The sequence below is a fragment of the Pelecanus crispus genome, chromosome W (genome assembly GCF_030463565.1).
Source record: "Pelecanus crispus isolate bPelCri1 chromosome W, bPelCri1.pri, whole genome shotgun sequence".
In the NCBI taxonomy this organism is placed as follows: domain Eukaryota; kingdom Metazoa; phylum Chordata; class Aves; order Pelecaniformes; family Pelecanidae; genus Pelecanus; species Pelecanus crispus.
The window spans coordinates 1,574,414-1,595,728 of NC_134675.1; the positions used below are offsets into that span (position 1 = coordinate 1,574,414).

Below are 21,315 nucleotides of genomic sequence, written 5' to 3' on the forward strand. Positions count from 1 at the left end.
TTCAAACAATTTTGAGAAACTTCATTTGCTTAAATTACTAAAGCTGTCTGACCTGTAATTGTTTTTTTGGAGTTACTAGTTTCAAAATCTATTATTTCTACCTGAACAAAATGACAAAACACTTGAAAGCACTGTTTTTCCCTACTTCAGTACAGATTATATTTAACAGTTCAGCACTTTGTAGGTCACAATTTTTCCATGAAGGAATAACCTAAATTGTGGAGTTAAAACACTGAATGCTAAATTGCTGCTGCTTCAGCTAAGTACGTACTACATATAGATAGAGGTTTCTATAAAACTAATACGATTCAATAAAATTGTCTTAAAGCCTAATTTTTACATGCAAACAAAATTAAAATTGGGAGTTCATGGAAAGTGATTAGGCTTGCCATCACTTTAAAAAACATACTTGGCTAAACAGAAAATAAAGATGGCAAGGACCAATGCATTCAAGTCAAGTTTAGACCAACTTCCCCCCCCCCAGTACAAAGTACGTTACATCACTTTTCACCTTGGTAGTTACCAGGAGCTTATTAGTCAAAATAATCTCAACCTGTAAAAACATAAGACAGACCCTTCAGAAAATGATGCGCAAGAGTAAGAATTCCAAAGCCATATTCAAGACATCTGACAGGACTTCTTTCATGAAGTCATCTCTAACCACTGAAGAAGGTCAAAGGCATAAGTAGTCTCACACAAGTCCATTGATCTCTCAGTTTATCTTCCACAGAAATCATTGAGTTGAAGGTGATTTTCATTCTAAACTTCACAGATTCTCTCCCCTCCCCCCTGTGCACCTGGTCAGTTGCTAGAACAATTCTTCATTTCAAAGCTGCTTTAGTATTCAAGCTGCCTTCTTAGTGCAGGTTCCTTGAAGATCTTGTAGATTTATTTTTGACCTAATAAAAACAGTAAGATAACTACATTAGACAGTTAAAATGATACACTGCTATTATATGTTACAATTATTCATGTAATTATTATTGAATCTTGTGTACTTGGAAGGACAGAACTGCAGAGAAAGATATGAATTTTTCTATTTCTTACCTGTTGTGAATCATGTGGCTTTTAACTAGATGCCCAGCTGCAAGAGCTGCCATTAGTGATAATTCCCCTGCCATCACTGTAGCACATACAATTTTAGCAAGTTGACGGGCATTTTCACCAGGGTTATCTTGGCTTGCACCTTGAACCCCTAACATCTGAAGAGAAAAATATGCAATATTATGCTATGAAATCTAAGTAAATTTATGCTAAATTTTAAAGTAAGTCTTTCCAAATTATATCCAATCAACTAGCTTTAAGTCTCTTTAACATTAAAGGTCTTGAGCTTTAAAAACTAGATATATGAAAACAATTAGATAATTCTAAAGTTTTCATGTCAAATCCACCAAATTTCAAGAAGCCCCATTCCCACATTACTTGGACACAACATACACAACATGAAAGCGAGCTTTGATTTAGGAAGCTAAATTGCTTTAAACTTTCTGCTTTATACCTGCAAACAGGCCTGCTGCGGAAGCAAGTTGGTGCCTCCGCCAACAGTTCCTATTTCTATAGAAGGCATCGTGCAGCTGATGTACAGGTCTTCATTGGTGAAACCAGTTCGCTCCATCAAAGTGATGCAATTAGAGCTGCCCACATTCTGTGCAGCATCCTTTAGATCAGGAAGAAGAAACAAAACAAAAAACTCAACTAAGTGTTTGGTTAAGAATTACTGAATTAAAGAAAAACTGAGTTGGTGTAAAACAAGCCTACCTGACCACATGCAATGTAGATAGCTGTCACAATGTTTGCTGCGTGTGCATTGTAGCCACCTATGCTACCAGCCATCGCAGAACCCACCAAATTTTTGTTTATATTGACTTCAACTATATCTTCTGTAGTTGTCTTCAATACCTAGACAGATTGATACACTTTTACTACACCATTCCTTAGGCAGGAGTAGAAATACCTCCTTTCATGTTTAATAAGCCCCCGCCCCTTGTTTGCTTCCATATGGAATTTGACTCAATCATTGTCCTAGATACCTACTTTTATTTTTGTTCAAAAGGAGCCCTTTCAAAACCAGACCGCATCATCCAAGTAGCAATGGAAAAGTCAGTGCAAAGGATTTGAACTTGCACATGCCTTTAAGAAAAATTCATCAGCTACCTTTTCCATTTCAAATTCTTCTTTATCTTCAGTATGAAACAAACAAAACCAACTTGGCAGAAATATCCCATTTATTCACCTTGACATGATAGCAACTGTCCTCCCAAGTTGCTCCAGACAGTAAACCCTCCCCAATTTTGCTCTGCATAAGAATATGGAGCTAAACTGAAGAGTTTAAGCACAGTGGTGTGCTACATTGCTAAATAAACATTGTGCACAGTAATATCAAATTAAATGACATTTATACTATACTGACTGTATTTTGAAACCTTCAGATAAGAGATTTACACTGAATTTAGTATAAAAATAATCAAAGAGAACAAACAAGATAGTGCTATGAACAAAATTTAAGATATTCCAGTATAGTAGGAACAGCAACTGATGACAGATCTGCACAAAGTCTACAATACTTACAAAAATATGAAGTTTAATATATTAGGAGTTCAATGTAAGTAAGTTTAGTGATGTACATAGTTGGGGGGGTGGGAAAACACATCCCAAATTTACTTAAAAGCTATCAATGCCAATTACCAAAGGATGGGCTCCCCATTATTACTCTGGAATGAAATCTTGGGGTTATAATAGATATTGCCACTGAATCAGCAGTAAATCTTGGGGTTATAATAGATATTGCCACTGAATCAGCAGTAAAAATGCAAACAATTTGAAAATTAGGAAACTACTAGGAAGCAAAACCAAAACACATAATTATGCCAATGTATAAATCCAGCCTGCACATACACACGCTTTGAATACTATGTCCAACTCTGTGTACAGAATTTTAGAATTGAAAAAGATCCAGAGATAAGGATGTTCAAAGACATGCTAGGATAGTCTTTTTACTCATTCCTCATAGAGAAACTATTACTTTTCAGTCTGAAAATTAGAATAGCTGGGAAGGTAGAAGAACTTTGTTAGAGCTATAAAATCTTGAGCGGTAGAAAGAAGATAAGACTCTTAAGTATTTCTTCCAGTACAAACTAGGGCATCATCAAATGATATCAACAATAAAAAGGAGGTAGTTCTTCACGCAAAGTGTAGCTACACTGTGGAATTCTGCTCAGTATATTAGTACTAAAAGTTTACGTAGTTTCACAGAAGGGACTGGACAAATTACTTGGGGGGGGGGGTGTGGGGGGGGGTGGATCCATTAAATACTAAAGCACCAATTCACACAATCTTGAACACGTTGGTGGAAGTCTATTCTGAGTATGGTGTAGTAAACTCCTCCCTAGATATTGTCTGTCATGGCCAGTGCTGGCAACCAGGTAGGTAACAGGCAATGGATTTGGTCTGACACACATAGCCAATCTTCTGAGCTCAGGTGGAAGAGAATCTAAGATAGCCCTTATGATGTAGGACAAGTTTGCCAGGGGCTAGGACTGGCACTGATTATAAAGGTTACCCTTCATCATGCAAGAAGCTAAGGCAGCTCTGGAATTAAGTGAAGCACCTGATGACCAGCCAGGTTAGCTCAGTTGGTTAGAACATGGTGCTAATAATGACAAGTTCACAGGTTCAATCCCTGCTTACTGCAGGGGGGTTGGGCTCGATCTCTCAAGGTCCCTTCCAACCTAAAGTATTCTATGATTATTTGTTTTCATTGTAGCGGGGTGCATATAAACTTTGAAGAGAATGCCAGGTTCGTGCAAGAGACAATAAGTGGGTGAAATGATCAAAATGACTAGGTATTACGTCAGGCAAAACTCCATGTGTAAAAAAAAACCCAAACCAAACAAAAAACCCAAACCAAACAAAAAACCCAAACCAAACAAAAAACCCAAACCAAACAAAAAACCCAAACCAAACAAAAAACCCAAACCAAACAAAAAACCCAAACCAAACCGTGGCATAATTTTTTCAAAGGTAAAAAGTGAAAATCCTAATGCCTTCAACTAGATATCTGTCATTAAATATATAGCACATTATCTTAGAAGAGACAGTGAAAGGAAAAAAAAAATATCTACTGTAAGAGGTTCTCAGGAAAAATGACTTATCCTACAGCAGTAGTCTAAAAATACACATAGGGATCATCCTTACATGGAACACAGCTTACAGTTAATATCTGTGATGTAAGATATGTATCAGTTTTGTAAAATGTATGCATTTTTATAAACAAATGAAATAAAATAAAGCAGACACTTACTTCTCTAACAACCTTGGCTGGAACAACTGCTTCGCAGACAACAGACTTCCCTCTTCCTTCTATCCAATTTATAGCAGCAGGTTTTTTGTCTGTACAATAGTTACCACTAATAGCTATAACCTGGAGATCAGGAAACTCTTCATTCAACCTTGCCAGTGCTTTTTCAGTACCCTGTTAGAAAAGAAACAGATACAGAGCTAGTATATCATTATGGTTGTAAAACAAGCTACTCAAGAATAGTGGAACAGCAAGATTAGATTAAGTCTAATCAGATCATCATTTACAGCTGAAGAAAAGAACATGATTTCAGGAAGGAACCTGAAACAGGAGAGAGAAAAAAAAATTAAAAAAAAAATCTATCACTACCCTTTTTCTAACCACTTGGGGAATTATATGGGGAATAACTGGTTCTTCCCAGTACATATGGACTCTCTGGATACATTCTAGGTGAATGGGCATATGCTTACCATGAAGATACAACGTGAACCAAGGCAGACACTACAGGCATGAAATGAATTCACTTTGGATGTAGCGGAAAGAGCTTCTCTACACTAGGAAGTCAGACAAAAGGTCTGCTATATTTAGTACCTGTCTATGGTCAGACCCATTTATGTAATGGTTCTGACAAACTTTAATACTGATTGCCTATTCTATATACAATTTGCCTCAAACAGCACAAAGCACCCCCCCAGTCCATGGGTCATATCTCAGGTTCTTCCACTTGTTTGCATAAAAACCAAAAACAACCAAACAAAAACTAGAGAACACCCCCCCTGCCGCCACTCACCAGATGTCTAATCCCTTATTTACAAGGGGTGATAAACACAGTAACAGATTAATTACTGCTGGATAAAAATCTTTGGCCCAAAACAACAGAGCAAACAACTTCCATATTATCAAGAATACTTTGTTTAAAAAATAAATTAAAAAAATTAAAATGCAAAGTTACTTTAACCTTTTTTTTTCATCGTGCTCATCCTATTCTTGTTTACACTTGACAAGGTCAAACACTTTTGTTATTTTATAGTACTGCAAACAGCGCTATGTCTTGTCTTTCTGTCTTCACATGCCAGGTAGTCACAGACTGGTAGGATACAATTTGTTTATTTTTAAAAGAAATACACATTTATTGGAGAGACTTAAGGGGACTGGACCTTACTTTTGAAATCATATTCATTCCCATTGCATCCCCTGTTCCAGACTGAAAACGGATATAAAGGTTACGACCAGCCAAACTGATGATAAGTTTTTGTAAGCGGGCAAACCTGCAAGAAAATTTAATTACTTACAATCCTCAAGGAAAAAGATTAAATTAGTTTTAAGTGGCAAAGTGACAGTAAATCATTGCAGATAGCACTGTTAACTACACTGTGCTATCTGTACTCCTCCCTCAGCGCAGGACAAAAAACATCACAGCTACCATGCACATAGTTCTCTCAAGTAAATCATAGAACCATAGAATCATTCAGGTTGGAAAAGACCTTTAAGATCACCCAGTCCAACCATTAACCTAACATTACCAAGTCCACCACTAAACCAATTAAGGGGAGAGTAGCAATTTCATGTTTCCTGCCTTGGTGGCTGGATTATTTTTAATGGAAGTAAAAACTATACTTTAAAACATTAACTTTAAAAGTGTTCACTGCCTTTTTATGTTTTCTATCCCTGGACTTCATGAAATAAAATATCCCAAAGTGCTAACGTAAATTTAACTCCTTTGTATTCCCTAAAACATCTGACTACCAGGTATAAACTAAAAATGAGGCTTTTGGAAATTCTTATGTCAGTTTTACAGCAAGGCAAAACCCATGCTATCTTCAACAACAGTGCAAGCTCCACAAGTCAAAGCTTTATTCATGCAGAGTAAGAGTCAAACAAAAAAAAAACAGGAAACGCTGCATTTAAGCAGTGGCATGAATTGATTCTCACCAAAATATACATATGTCCTTGGGTGACACTTGTAAGATTGGTAAGAAACATGTTATAAAGAAATCTCTTTCCAAATCTTCCTAAAGAAAGCAGGTAATCATAAGTCTTAGAAGAAACTCTAGGGCTTGGAATAAACTTAGTCTTAATACTGTTTTACATTTTTTAAGCATTTCAGTTCTAGCATTAGTTTATCCTGTATTCTCTGGAACCTCACAAATTAATTCAAAGTTTGGAATCTAGCCTTTCAGATAATATTACTAATGTTAATAATTACTTTTTACATAATAACTACTATAAATCCAAATAAGCTTTTATGTTTATTTTTAAATGCTTAGATAAAATTATGTATTAAGTATTACTCAATGCAAATGTATTTGTTGCTATGATCTAGTTGTTTACCACTTATCATCGGAAAATGTTTATTACTAGCCTTGGTATATAGCCAGAGTGACTTTTGTTTTCTTAGATTCACACTACATAGGATAGCTCAAATGAGCATGTAATTTCCTGTATTGCAGTATGCAGAAATACAGTTAGGAGCTTTCTACCATCCATAGGAAGTCTTATATCGAGAAATAAGACTGGAATAGCCATTGTACTAACCTACTTGTGCTGTCAAAAGCTTCCTTCATTATTTTAAAGCCTTCAGGGCTTTCAAGCCAAACTTTCACTTCTGCAGCCTGGCAAGCAGTGGGCAGCCTTACAACAGGTCCTCGAGTCATTCCATCTGCCAGAATGCGGCTACTTGCTCCTCCACCAAGCTAAAAATCAAAGCAGAAGGGAAACAAATTAAGATTACTGAAAGTAAATTTTAGTTTTTAGGAAGTAAAAAACAAACAAAAAACCCACACACCTTCTATCACCCCCAAATATGTTTTATAATATAGAAATTCTTTTCAAGCTAGTCAAACAATACTTACACATATTGCTCTACATCCTCTGTTTGTGCTCGCTACAAGACATCCTTCTGTTGTTGCCATTGGAACGTGAAACTCTTTGTTATCCAAAAATAGCGGTCCTGCTACACCTACAGGAATAGGCATATATCCAATCACGTTTTCACAGCAAGCTCCCATAACCTTACAAAAATAATAGAAAAGGTATCATTAAGGTTACATGTACAGCAATATAGTACATCATGCTACATACTATGCATGTGACTACAACAAGGTATCTTAGCAAAAAACCCACAACCCTACCCATAAAGCAACCAATTGGCACCTTAAAAAGTTACAGCTACAGGTATCAACAGCTAATACTGCTAAAGTCTAGTATTTAGCAGACCTATTGTATCTTATTAAGTCTTAAATTAATTGTACTTAATAGTGCTTAATACTATTAAATTGATTTTAAATAATCTTCCATTTTAACTTGAGCTCAAGGTAATATTTTCATTCAGCTGAACTCAGGCTCGGTATGAATAGAATTCTGCATTCAGGAGATAAGGCAACTGCATACCTTGGTAGGAAATATTTTTTGAGTAAGCTATAAAACTTACCTACCTCTCTAGGTTTAAAAACATCAAAGACAATAAGAGATAGTGCCTTATGTTTGCTTTATTTTCCCCCCCCTCTTCTACATCAGTTTTGACCAAGCTCATTGTTAATTCATATACATCACTTTGAGCAGATATTTCATAGATTTGGAAAATGGTTTTACAGTGAGTTTTGCTTGTATGCCTTTTACTTACCAAAGAATAATTGTAGTTCCTATAAGGAAGATATTGCAAAGATGAAGGTTCAGGGAGTTTCTTGGATAACATCTGTCTGCGAATGGACACACCTCGCTCCTGAGTTTCCATCACAGTTTCCAGTTTGTATGCAGGAATATGCTTAGCATTAACTAAGCTGATGACCTCAGCATCAGTAAGGAATTTTGCTCCCTTCTGGAAATGTAAAGGGTGGGGAGAGAAAGTATAGATTCTCTTGGTGAAAATAATTTTAAATGTTTCCAAATGAAAAAGGGTTAACAACTTCACTTTGACAATATCAGAGAACATCTAAAGGAACCAACTGCCAATGTCAGGTTTTATAGTAGGACAGGATATGATAAAAAAATTTTTTTTACTCAGACACCAAACTTATATGCGTGCACGATGAAGCTTCAGTTAGTTGGTATGTCATGAATGATGAAACTGCTTCCCCCCCCCAATCTTGGGGATAGAGGGAGACTCATAATAAAGGATTATTTTTTACAACTTCAAAAAACATACACCTCTGTTTTTCTTATCTGTATTGAAGAAAAAAATGCAACAAACTGTCTGGAGCAGAAGTGACTTATGAAAGGGTGTGGGTTTTTTTCTCCCCCTTGTTTTGGTCTCCCCCCCAAGTTATTAAAGCCATATAATTCTCTGAAGAATAACATTACGGTCAATAGGATCATTTAAAAGCTGGAAAATGAACTGTAAGAATTTTTAAATCAGATGTTGCAGTAGAGGTTAAAAAAAAAAAGTTATTTTTCCATACCTTTGCATTTCCAAGTATGCAAACACATTCCGTAATAGAACGTGGTTCTTTAGGTAACTCAACTTCTTCCTCTTTTCTATTAAGAAATGAAGAAGCTTCCACAGGGTTGCAACTGCCAACTACAAATTTAGCATTGGTTGATGACTCTGCTAATACAGGTTTTATGACTTCAGCTGCATAAAGACAATTAAAATGAACTTTGGTTTACAAAAATCTTAAATTTTTTTCCAAATACGACATGCTAACACAGATTTCACTATTTATTCCAAATATTCAGGAATAGGTTCAGACTTTAAAATGCTCAAAATTACCATTTCCATCTTTGGGAACTAAAGCTGCTTCTACTGTGTCAGATATCTGATTGTTTTTCAGAAGTCCAGATTGCTTCCTGCAACAGTTCTCGGGGACCTTTTTCTGGACCATCACTGGTGATGTTATGGGATTCTTCAGTGAGAGCGTGGATTCAGTCTCTGCTTGCTCAAAGAAAATATATTTCACAGCAAGGAGAAGGGCTAATCCAAGAGTGATTACTTGTTCAATATCCATACTGGCCATTCTAAAAAAGACAAATTAAAAAGTAAATACATGGTATATACAATTTGTTTGTTTATAACAACATTTGACATCCCTTTGCTTTAGAAAGGGTAATAGTTTGATCATCATTTATACAGTTACTGAAATTCCTGTCAAAAGACATTTTGAGCAGGACATTCAAGTATGCTAGGTTAGGGTAGGTTAAAGAAATCATTCTTTATATTAAGAACTTGTAGATTTCATTAACTATTTTCTAAATCTTAGTTAAAAAAACAGTCCCAGTAAGAGAAATGACTGGAAAATATTCACTATTTAACAGATACATCAAATTGGTTTAACACCTATCTCCTAACGATAAAGTAGAATGTTTCAATTATCATCTTCTACCAATAATGACTACTATGATGGAAGTTGAACTGCTGGGGGGGGGGGGGGGGGGGGGGGAACCTAAGAGACAGTTCTGAGTTGTCCTGCTTTCGGCTGGGATAGAGTTAATTTTCTTCCTAGTAGCAGGCACAGTGCTGTGGTTTGGATTTAGTAGGAGAAGAATGCTGATAACACACTGATGGTTTAGTTGTTGCTCAGTACTGCTTATGCCAGTCAAGGACTTTTCAGCTTCCCATGCTCTGCCAGGTACACAAGAAACTGGGAGTGGGCATAGCCAGAATAGTTGATCCAAACTGACCAAAGGGCTATCGCATACCATATGACATCATGCTCAGTATATAAGCTGAGGGGGGTTGGCCGGGGAGCAGGGAACACTGCTCGGGAACTGTCTGGGTATCGGTCGGCGGGTGGTGAGCAATTGCATTGGGCATCACTTGCTTTGTATATTATCATCATCGTTATTATCATTACTATTTTACTTTATTTCAATTATTAAACTGTTCTTATCTCAACCCAGGAGTGTTTCTCACTCTCACTCCTCCGATTCTCTCCCCCATCCCATTGGGGGAGGGGGAGCGAGCGAGTGGCTGCGTGGTGCTTAGTTGCTGGCTGGGGCTAAACCACGACATGAGTTTTCAGAAGTAACATGGAACCACAGCTGCCGCTAACTTCAGTTGAGCTGAAGGAAAAGCAATAATGACATGGCTTTTGCACTTGTATGTGAATGGTCAGAAGCTCTGCATAAATAATTACTCTAGTGCAGTCAGAAAATTTATTTTCCAGCATGCTCTGAAAGGCGTCAGTGCTAGTGGGAAAAGATAGCATTATGATACATACAGGACAGCTGGCTCCTAATCATGTTCTTATTACTTCAAGGAAATAGAACAAACAGCATAATATTGAAATATTTCTTATGCAATGTCATCTCCTGTTCCAAGAAATCCTACAGTGATCAGATCTGCAAGTTTACAAGTGTTGTACCCTAGGACCATAGCTTAGCAGCACTGGCGAATAGACCCTAATAGAGGAAATACACTTCTCTTCTGTGAGGTCGCCTACCGAGAAAGGTAGAACTGCCATAATGAAACATTAGGTTCAATTCTCTTCGGTGCATTCTCATCCAATCCCACTGCATTTTCTACAGTACTGTTTTGAGCAGCTGGTTCCGCTATCCAGCGACTGTGGGCATGAACAAGAACCAAACCCAGCGACTGTATTAAAAACACAAAACAAATATTAATTCTTTCAACTGTAACTAACCTACCAAGATTAAACTTTTAGGGTTTTTGTTTGTTTGTTTGTTTTGTTTCCCATGCCTCAAAAGTCTAAAGCTAAAGGCTGATTTTCCACACCTCTCATCAACACCATTTTTGGCCAATCATAACACTCATAGCTTTGAACCTGTCCCACCACATCCTTCCTCTTGGCTCAAGTAATAAGCAGAAGAAGCTGAGGGCACTGTAGGGATAAGAGGAAAAGAATTAGTATGCATTAAAAAGCCATGAGTGTTTTGCACAGAAGTGGCATACGCAGGAAGACTTTAGGTGTAGATACAGGGGAGGTTATTAAAAATTACCACTGTAAACTAGACTAATGGGATGCAGAACACAAGTCTACAGAAAACAAAAGCTTTATTCATTGCACCAGGACATCTTACTGATTGCATAACTACAGGTGAAAAAAAAAGCCACAAACCATAATCATTTTGACCCTCTGTGTTACAGGATTTGGTTTATTTTCTTCTTCTTCCAGAACACGAGCAAAATGGCTAAGCTGCCATATAGGACGCCCTTCACGACTCTCTCTCGAAAGCTGCAAAAATAACAAAATTAAGAAATAGGCCCTATTTAGTATGTATTAGAAGAACCAACAAGTGAGCTTAAACATTGTATTTTTATTTGATCATTAAGAAATTACCAACAAAAGAGTTAGCCTACAGTCTACTGTTTAGCCTATGTTAGACTTTAAATAGTGAAAAACCCTGGGCAGCCATTAATTTAAAATAGAATTTGTTTACTCTGCTTTAGATCAGAACTCATACTACTGAGTGCGACTCATTTACAGTGGCATTAACAAGTCACCGTCCATCAGCTGAGCCACCATAACTCTTTCTGTGCATTCCCTCTGTTCACCTCAAAAGGAAGACAAACATGCTGGTGTATACCTCAGTGAAGAAATGCATAGCCTACAAGAAGCACAGGGTCTGAATACTAAGCTTGATGTTGTCTTGAAGTTGGTCTTACCTCTAATACCAAGGACACACAAGCTGGAAAGAAGGTCATAAAGACAAAGTAGTTGGCAAGAACAGACATACAGCCAAAGCAGCACATAATTTCAAGTTGTCGTACACCTACATTAAAAAAAAAAAGTTTAACATTTGAATATGCATCAGGCTTTCTATATACTTGAAGAAGCGTTGCAGAAGTAAGAAAGAAACCATTAAACTGACACTGCAGACTATAGAGGGAACTGTCTAGATTAAAGAAAACCAAGCATGTTAAGCCCTACTCATTTTGTATTAGCTTATTCTAAGCACAATATGTATTTATGGTATTTACAGAAAATTTTAAAAGTGTAAATCTAAATAAATATAGAAATAATTACAGTTTACTAAGATTTTAAAGCTTCACAATGAAACCTTGAAACTCCTCCCTTATCTAAGCAAAGAACAATTACCCAACATTATGTATTGAAATCCCTTGTGAAAGATTGCCAATTAAGTATTCAGGGAATAAAACTGTATATGCCCCACCTACTCTTTCACAAGTCTGGTATCCAGGAAAAGTCGATATGCCGTATCATACATGCATTACAGAACCCCCTTAATAAAGATGAAAGAGCTAACAGTATAAATCATTAAAAAAAAAATCAACTACATGCTACACCAACAGAGTTTCCCCCCCCCCCCCAGATGTAAACAGGAAAACAGCTTATTAACACACATTTCCCTCCCCCCCAAATGTCCAAAAGAATTTAAAAAGCAAATGCTTTGAAAGATGCCTTTAAGGTATGCAAGGTAGATTAAAAAACAGACAGACAAAAAAAAACCCCCACTTTAGTAAGTACTATGGAACTGCAATTTATTTTACAAATAAATTAGTTATTTGCACATGAAAATCCTTTGCTTATTACATTTAACTGTAAGGAAAGACAACTGCTACTGCACACAGAACTGAAGATCAAAAGGTGGGGGGGAACACAGTAGGACTGGTTATTTTTAATTGAACTAGAATAACTTTCCTTCACCTGGAGTCATTTTTAGAAACACTAGTTTTTGCAAGAATATGAAATAGGTATGCATGTACTGAAAGTATCATTCATTTTTAAGAATTCCCAAGAGAAAATTTTAGCAGCTGCTTTAAGATGTTAACAGGAATGATGGCAATGATAAAAGGTCTCACCTGACATAGTACCAACACCAATCACAAGACACTCCACAACTGCATCCAGTGTAAATGTAGGGCCTAAAATTGCCATTCCACGCGAAATATTTTCTCTTACTTCATCCTAAAAATAAAAATTTCTGTACATTAGCATAAAGACAAAAACCAAAGTAAGGGAGTGCACATAACATGATTAGTAAATAATTAGTAAATTGAGTCATATTATGCTGATGTGCTGGTTTTGGCTGGGATAGAGTTAATTTTCTTCCCAGTAGCTAGTATGTGGCTGTGTTTTGGATTTGTGCTGGAAACAGTGTTGGTAACACAGGGATGTTTTAGCTATTGCTGAGCAGGGCTTACACAGAGTCAAGGCCTTTTCTGCTCCTCACCCCACCCCACCAGCGAGCAGGCTGGGGGGCACAAGGAGTTGGGAGGGGACACAGCCGGGACAGCTGACCCCAACTGACCCAAGGGATGTCCCACACCGTATGACGTCATGCTCAGCACATAGAGCTGGGGGAAGAAGGAGGAAGGGGGGACATTCAGAGTGATGGCGTTTGTCTTCCCAAGTCACCGTTACGCGTGATGGAGCCCTGCTTTCCTGGAGGTGGCTGAACACCTGCCTGCCCATGGGAAGCAGTGAATGAATTCCTTGCTTTGCTTTGCTTGCGTGCGTGGCTTTTGCTTTACCTATTAAACTGTCTTTATCTCAACCCATGAGTTTTCTCACTTTTACCCTTCTGATTCTCTCCCCCATCCCATTGTGGGGGGAGTTAGTGAGCAGCTGGGTGGTGTTTAGTTGCCAGCTGGGGTTAAACCACAACAGGTGATAAGGCCTTATAAAACAGATGTTGAAAAGAAACTATTATGAGAGAATACATTATTTAATTGCTTAGTTTCCCATAAGCTATTATACTTTGATAGTCTTTATTAACACAACAAGGTTATTTAATTTTGTAAGTCTCTACCTTTGGCTCATCAGTATTCTAAGGTCCTACAACACTGATGGGCACAGACTTTAATTAAAGTACATTCAGAAGAACAGGACTTCTACATTTTAAGACATAAAACAGAAGCCACTTATGTCATGGCATCTCAAAAGTTCTTGCAACCACATATCTGTACCCTAATTTTTTTTTTTTTTTTTTTTAAATTATTTAACTCTCTAGACTCAGCTGTAAAAGAGGACATAAACAACACTAAGACTTTCCCCTGGGGAGAAAGGGATTTCTTCCAGAAGCCAGGCATGGAAAACTCTAGAGGTCTGCTGCTGTTTTGTTGTTGGTGGTGGTTTTGGGGGGAGCGGGAGAGAAGCTGTGGTGAAAACCTATTTGTGAAATACTTTCTTGAAAATAAATAAAAAATTATGTGCTTGTAATTATTATATAATATATAACACACTACTATTGCATATAGAATGTACAATATACTCATATATACAATATGTTATAGTATAATTACTGTATGTTATACTGTATTTTTGTCACAATTATGCTCAATTACCACATACATTATTTTGTAGGTATAAATTAATTTCACTAAAAATACTTTTATTTCAGAACTTAGAATATTAGGAAATGACCATTCCAATGTACGATGGGCAAGATATACTGTCAATCCTTCATATTGTGCTGTGTTAATTGCATTAGAGCTTAAATATGTATCTATCTACACATATGCCGTGTTTGTTCTGCTAAGATTTTTGTCTGCTTTTTTCTGTATCAGTATTATAACATCAAATGTCTATTTATATACTGTTCCTGAGCCCTACAAATTAACTTTTTTCTATCAATAAATGGAAGACTTCAGTCTAGGAACTCTAGCCTCCTTAATAGAGCCATAAGCATTGCTGTTTAAAGTTCTGAACCTATAAAGTACTCATACGTACAGTTAGCTTGGCTCACATGATTATGCACGCTAATTTTAAGGTGTTATTATTCACTTGAACACTGATCTGAATAAAAGACAACACAGAATATAGAATATGGATTAAGTCTGATCCTTTTTATATATCACCAATACAGTATTCACCTGTATGTCTCTCCACCTGGATTATTCATCTTTGAATATTAAATTCAGAAGCTCCATTGCAAAAACCAACCAACCAAAAAACCCCAACTAAAACAAAAAAAACCCTGACCTGCGAGTTGGAACTGAGCGCAAATTTGGCTAATGCACTTGCTCTTGAAAGATCAATCAGAAGCAGGAAGAATGGTAGAGCTTCACTGAAAAGGAGAAGCATATGTTAAGAGTAAAATTCAAGGTTTATTGTAGAGGAAAAAAAAAAAATTCAAGCAAGAAATCCAGAATAACAATTCATTACTCACTTTAAACCCGTCAATTCTTTATCCAAGAAGTGAATTACCACTGTACTAAAAACAAAACTTGAGAAGATTGTGAAGAGGCCAGCAATACCTTAAAATAAATAAATAATTATTTTTTATATATATATATTAGGAGAGAAAGGAGGGAAAAAAAAGAAAAAAGGAAAAAGAAACACTATACCTTTAAATCAATTCTGAAGCAAACAAATGACAATTCTCATCTCTCAGAGTGCATAAAAAGCAGTTGAGATACAAACTGATGAGGATGCTATTTTTATACAGATATATAAATCTAAAGTGTGTACTGCATTCAAAGTAAGACTGTGAGAAATAAAAGCCACAAATCTTCTCACTTATCAGCAAAAATGAAAACTGGCTTAAACAGCTCTATATTTTTAGGGTTTCACACAATAAACAATTATTTCAATAATTACATTTCCAATGTTTACATAATCCTACACAATCTCTCTTAAAAAAAGAATTGCACTTTGATCTATGCAGAACATTTATTCTGCTATCTAGCAAAAAATTAAAATAACCTTGTTCTGTACATAAGTATTAAAACTCTTATATTTATTACCAATTTGTATTTAAAAAACAATTAAAATGCACACAAAAAAAAATCAGATACAGTACCCAAAATGTATTTTGACCCAAGCTGCCTTAGGTTCTGAAACTGGAAATATATATAAAGGATTGCTATACAGCGTGTGATTGTCAGGATGATGATGTCACTGCTCAGAACATCCTGTTTGAAATACAAAGTGATTTAGTTAGCTTTTACATTAAGTAGTAACTTGTTAAGTTTCAGTAACAAAAAAATTCCATTGTGAAGCTGCACTAATAATAAAGCTTTGGAATAAAATAAGTATCTGCTAGTCTCTCTTAAAAAGATTAAAATATTGCAAACAATATGAATATCAAATGCTTGCTCACTAGATACCATGCCACTGAAAGTTAGGTTTAATGAAAACCTTCTGTAGGCACATCACTGCTTGCATCCAGCTTTAATATTCAGCATGGGAAAAGAAGGCAATAAAGAAGTTTCTGCATAGCTACTTTCCTCCTAATACATCACAACCTGATCTTACTCTACAGAAAACCCTTCATCTACAGATTAACAGTAAGTACTATAACATGAACTTAAATCCTTACTTCTTCAAGTTTGGGGGCACTCATAATTCCAGCCACATATCTTATCATTCCCAGTGAACATCTTCATGGACATCATACAGATAGTGAGAGTCACTGTTCCCACAATGACTTCCCATGGATGAGAGGCTACAAAAAGGCCATGCATTCGAAAGAGTCTGGACAACATTTTCAAGACTGTTTTTCTATACTTAGCAAACCTGCAACAAAAGAATATTTCATATAAGCAAGTATAAGATTCAGGGAAAAAGGAGAGAGCTATATAAATATCTGCAAGTTCATCTCTCAGAAAACAAAACAAAACAACCCCCAAAACAACCAAACAAATCAAAACCAGTTAAGTAACAAATGAGTAAGGAAACTCATCTTCACCTTTCAACTTTCCATGTAAAACACATTCCTTTCTAATCTTCTGAAACACAATATGATCCGCTCCTGCCTTCTTAATCCTTTTTTTTTAATACACATCTCCCTTGTTTCTTCAAAGTCTTACTAGCAAGACTCCACCACTTTCATAACATCTCTTAGTATCTTCCTGTCACACAATTTTTGATAATACCGCTTTGATTCCAACTTCTTGTTTTTACCACCTCTCTATGTAAGCACTCACTAAATGCCATTACTTCTTTCTACTCACTCTTCCTATCAAAAATACTTATTAACTTTATTTTAACTATATAAATTACCAACAAACCATTGTTGGTAATGCTCAACTTCAACAGCAGGAACTGCAATGTTATCTTCCTCTGATTGTGTCTTCTCTACTTTCTGCTCAATATTCTTCAGTGATTCAAGTTAATCACATTTAAAACAGTTCTTTTTTCATCTGAAACACATGAATCCTTCCCACATACAGTATTCTGCAAGAGCTCTCTTGTACCCATAACTAACTCCCAGGTTACTCATGCATTTAATCATCCCCTTTGGTTTAAACAGATGTATTGGGTTTGCATGGCAAGGTTTTGGTAGCAGGGGGCTACAGGGGTGGCTTCTGTGAGAAGGTGCTAGAAGCTTCCCCCATGTCCCACAGAGCCAGTGCCAGCCGGCTCCAAGATGGACCCACCACTGGCCAAGGACAAGCCCATCAGCGACAGTGGGAGCACCTCTGGGATAACAGATTTAAGAAGGAAAAAAAAACCAAAACACCAACCCAAACCAAAAAAACTCCCCCAACCCCCCCCCCAAACACCAGGACACAAGCTGCAGCTGGAGTGAGGAGTGCGAATATGTGAGAGGAAGGACTGCAGACACCAAGGCCAGTGCAGAGGAGGGGAGGAGGTGCTCCAGGCACCAGAGCAGAGATTCCCCTGCAGCCCCTGGTGAAGACCATGGTGAGGCAGCTGTGCCCCTGCACCCATGGAGGTTAACAGTGGAGCAGATATCCACCTGCAGCCCATGGAGGACCCCACACCGGAGCAGGTGGATGCCCAAAGGAGGCTGTGACCCATGGGAAGCCCACGCTGGAGCAGGCTCCTGGCAGGGCCTGTGGCCCCATGGAGAGAGAGGAGCCCAGGCTGGAGCGGTTTGTTGGCAGGACTTGTGACCCCGTGGGGGACCCACGCTGGAGCAGTTCATGGAGGACTGTCTCTCATGCGAGGGACCCCACGCTGGAGCAGGGGAAGAGTGTGAGGAGTCCTCCCCTGAGGAGGAAGGGGCAGCAGAGACAACGTGATGAACTGACCACAACCCCCATTCCCCGTCCCCCTGCGCTGCTCGGGGGGAGGAGGTAGAGAAAATCGGGAGTGAAGTTGAGCCCAGGAAGAAGGGAAGGGGTGGGGGGAAGGTGTTTTAAGATTTGGTTTTATTTCTCATTACTCTCAAATGTTCTCACTCCTCTCTCCTACTCAGTTTTGATTGGTAATAAACGGATTTTCCCCGAGTCGAGTCTGTTTTGCCCATGACGGTAACTGCTGAGTGATCTCTCCCTCTTCTTATCTCAACCCATGAGCCTTTCATTATCTTTTCTCTCCGGTCCAGCTGAGAAGGGGAGTGATAGAGCGGCTTTGGTGGGCACTTGGCATCCAGCCGGGGTCAAACCACCACAATAGATAACATTCAACAGAAACTCTCACACCTCTCTCACGTAACTGAGAGCATGGATATTCTGTACAAAAACTGCAACCTAATCTATTTGCTCTGTGTTGTACATTTAGATGAGTTCAAAGATGTTTACTCATGAAACACAGATAGAAACAAAATGCCATAAAACACTCTGAAATACATTAGTACTGGGACTTTGTTTTTCTCACTGCACAAAATCAACAACTTATAAGACTCTGTGATGAATGTTAACTATATAATTATATCCTAGAGTTCAAAAGATGCTTAAATAGTACTCTTATAGAGACATTCTATAGTTCAGTATTTACATGTACAAACCTAGTACTGTGGAGATTTCCATAGAGGATTGAGGGCTCTACACACTGTCACTTCAAAGTGCCTTAAAAGTAACAGTCAGGCTTCTGGGAAGACAGTCTTTCTAGTATTACTTCTTGCTTGGACATCATAAATGAAGCTGTCATTCAATGGAGAGAGTAATAGACAGTGCAAATCTATCTCCTTAGTGTTACTGAAGATACCAGATATCAATGCCAGTCTCGATCATGTGAGCATCAATAGCACCAATATATTTTTCTTTATCCTTCCACTGTGAAGGTGTGGCAGGATTTTCATGACTGACAGAACCAACTGGTGGAAATCATTGAGAGGACTACCTGCCTTATGAACAAATTCTTTCATTTCCTGACAGAAGGCTTTAATAAAAACACCCAACCAACCAACCCACCCAGCAAACACACAACAAAAATCTCCTTTTAAAGTCAACATTATCCTTAGTTTTTCCCTGTATAATATAATCTACATACTATTTTGTAAATTTATGTTCTGTTCCAAAGTGGTATTATGGTTTTTCCTCAGCAGCATGGAAGGTATTTTTTAATTAGGAAAACTAAAATAAGACATAGCCAGAGGAATATCTTAGTACCAAAGATTTTGAAACAAAGCAAAAGATAGAAAAGGCATAGCAATATCCTATGAAAACACTAATACTTTTGAATACCACACTGTTTCAGGAAAATCAGAGTTAGTACTTACTACATGACTATATAGGGTCCTGCCAGTCCTAAAATTAGTAATACAACTCTAATTCTGACAGTTGGAATTATTATCTAGGTAATTAACGAATTGTTATTAGATCTAGAAAGATTCCAAAATCTTTCTTCAGATATTACTTCTCACATTTCTAAGCAAAATTAGTAAGTTTAAAATGGCTTCAGAAAAATAAGTTAGGGAAAAATGCATTCATTTGATTACAAAAATAACTCTCCATAATATCTATTATTAGTCAATGTTTTATAATTAACTGCTGCTATGAAATACAGGAGGCCTCACTGCTGATCTTGGGGTTAACTGAGTAGCAATAACTCCTAATCTGAAAGGATTCTTTAAAGCCTTCATGTTTATTTAACCTGCCTGAAGTGCATCTTTTTTGCTATGCAACTGGCATTTCTAGAAAACATTGATGAAGATTTCATGTACTGATTCTGCACTACTGAGTGCTGAAAAAAAAATTCAATGCATATTATCAGCTCATATTCCTATCTTTAAAAATATTTTTATAACTACACTGTCTTGCTAATTTCAAGCTGTATCTTTAAAGCTGAAGTTTATAATTAATATTATTTTGTTAAATTTCAAAATGGTGGTTCAAAAGGGATGTTTTATAAATCCTATTCATTTCCTGCTTGCCTTTGTTTTTAATCAAAAATTTCCAGGAGACTATAACATAAAGCAATGCATTCTGGGAATCAAAACAAAATACAAACAAAAAGAACCCAACTGCAACCCCTTCAAAAACTTAACCAGAATGTAAAAAGCAAACTAGACTGGTTGTATGTAATGCTTTACAGCATTAATCTGCCACTTAACTGTATGACTATTTGGCTTAAATACCTACGATTTGTCACACAGCTCTCACCTCAGAGAAATCCTCTGCAACACTATCTATTAGATCAGCACAAGTTCCCCATCTCTTGTCGGCTGACTCAGCAATATCTACAGTATTATAAAGGAATCAAGTAGCAAAAATAGCTGAGCAAACACCTGTGCAGAGCTCACCTGAAAAGCATATGACATCACACAGACCGCGTCAAACTGTCAGGTAGAGTTTTTTGTTTTTAAAAATGGAAACCACACTCGCGCAGGCCGGTCACTGTAGTCCCTCAAACCCCTTGCGAAAGGCTAGGGGCACAGCCCTCCAGTATGACCAAGACTGGGCCGCTCGCGGAGCGGGGCCGTCCGGAGCCCGCTGGAAGCCGGCACAGGGGCCGGAGGGGGAGCATGGGGAAGGCTGAGTTTCTCCCTACAGCCGCAGAACCCCCGGGCGTTGCCGGGCGGAGAGCTGGTGAGGCCCGCGCAACAGCAGCCCGCCCAGGGGCGCTGCAGGTGGCAGGTGCCGCGGACAGCCTTCCTCGACCCCGCAGCCCACCACGCGGGGCCGCGCCCTCCGACTTCAAGGAGAAGGCACGGGGACAGCGGCTCTGACCTATCCCGCCCGCCACTCATGGCGGCAGGTAAGGCGGGCCGGGACGCGGGGCCGCCGCTCCCTGGGAGCAGCGATGGCGACAGTGCCCGCCCCCGCGCCACCGTTATCCGGCCGATCTCCGAGGAGCCGCTCAAGGCCCAGAGCCGCAACCTGACCCCCAGCCACAGAGGACCCGTATCGAAACTGCGGACTGTCCGCACCGCATCTGACCCAAACGCGGCCCTCATGCCCTCATGCCCTTCCTTGCCCCGCAGGTCCCCGCTCACCACCCTAGCACTGCACCGCCGCACACAGGTTA

General features: G+C 38.2%; 1 protein-coding gene across 1 annotated transcript; it reads right to left on the minus strand.

Moving 5' to 3' along the window:
* Positions 1-844: 844 nt before the first annotated feature.
* On the minus strand, positions 845-20,631 carry LOC142596488 (3-hydroxy-3-methylglutaryl-coenzyme A reductase-like). Its single transcript, XM_075725611.1, is given in 21 exon segments — positions 845-899; positions 1,048-1,202; positions 1,499-1,657; positions 1,759-1,899; positions 4,301-4,471; positions 5,460-5,565; positions 6,833-6,990; positions 7,150-7,308; positions 7,920-8,114; positions 8,695-8,867; positions 9,006-9,250; positions 10,675-10,826; positions 11,311-11,427; positions 11,859-11,965; positions 13,017-13,122; positions 15,139-15,223; positions 15,326-15,413; positions 15,959-16,070; positions 16,478-16,492; positions 16,494-16,674; positions 20,591-20,631. Coding segments are annotated over 21 exon segments (2,691 nt in total). The 5' UTR covers positions 20,602-20,631.
* Between the last annotated feature and the right edge of the window lie 684 nt (positions 20,632-21,315).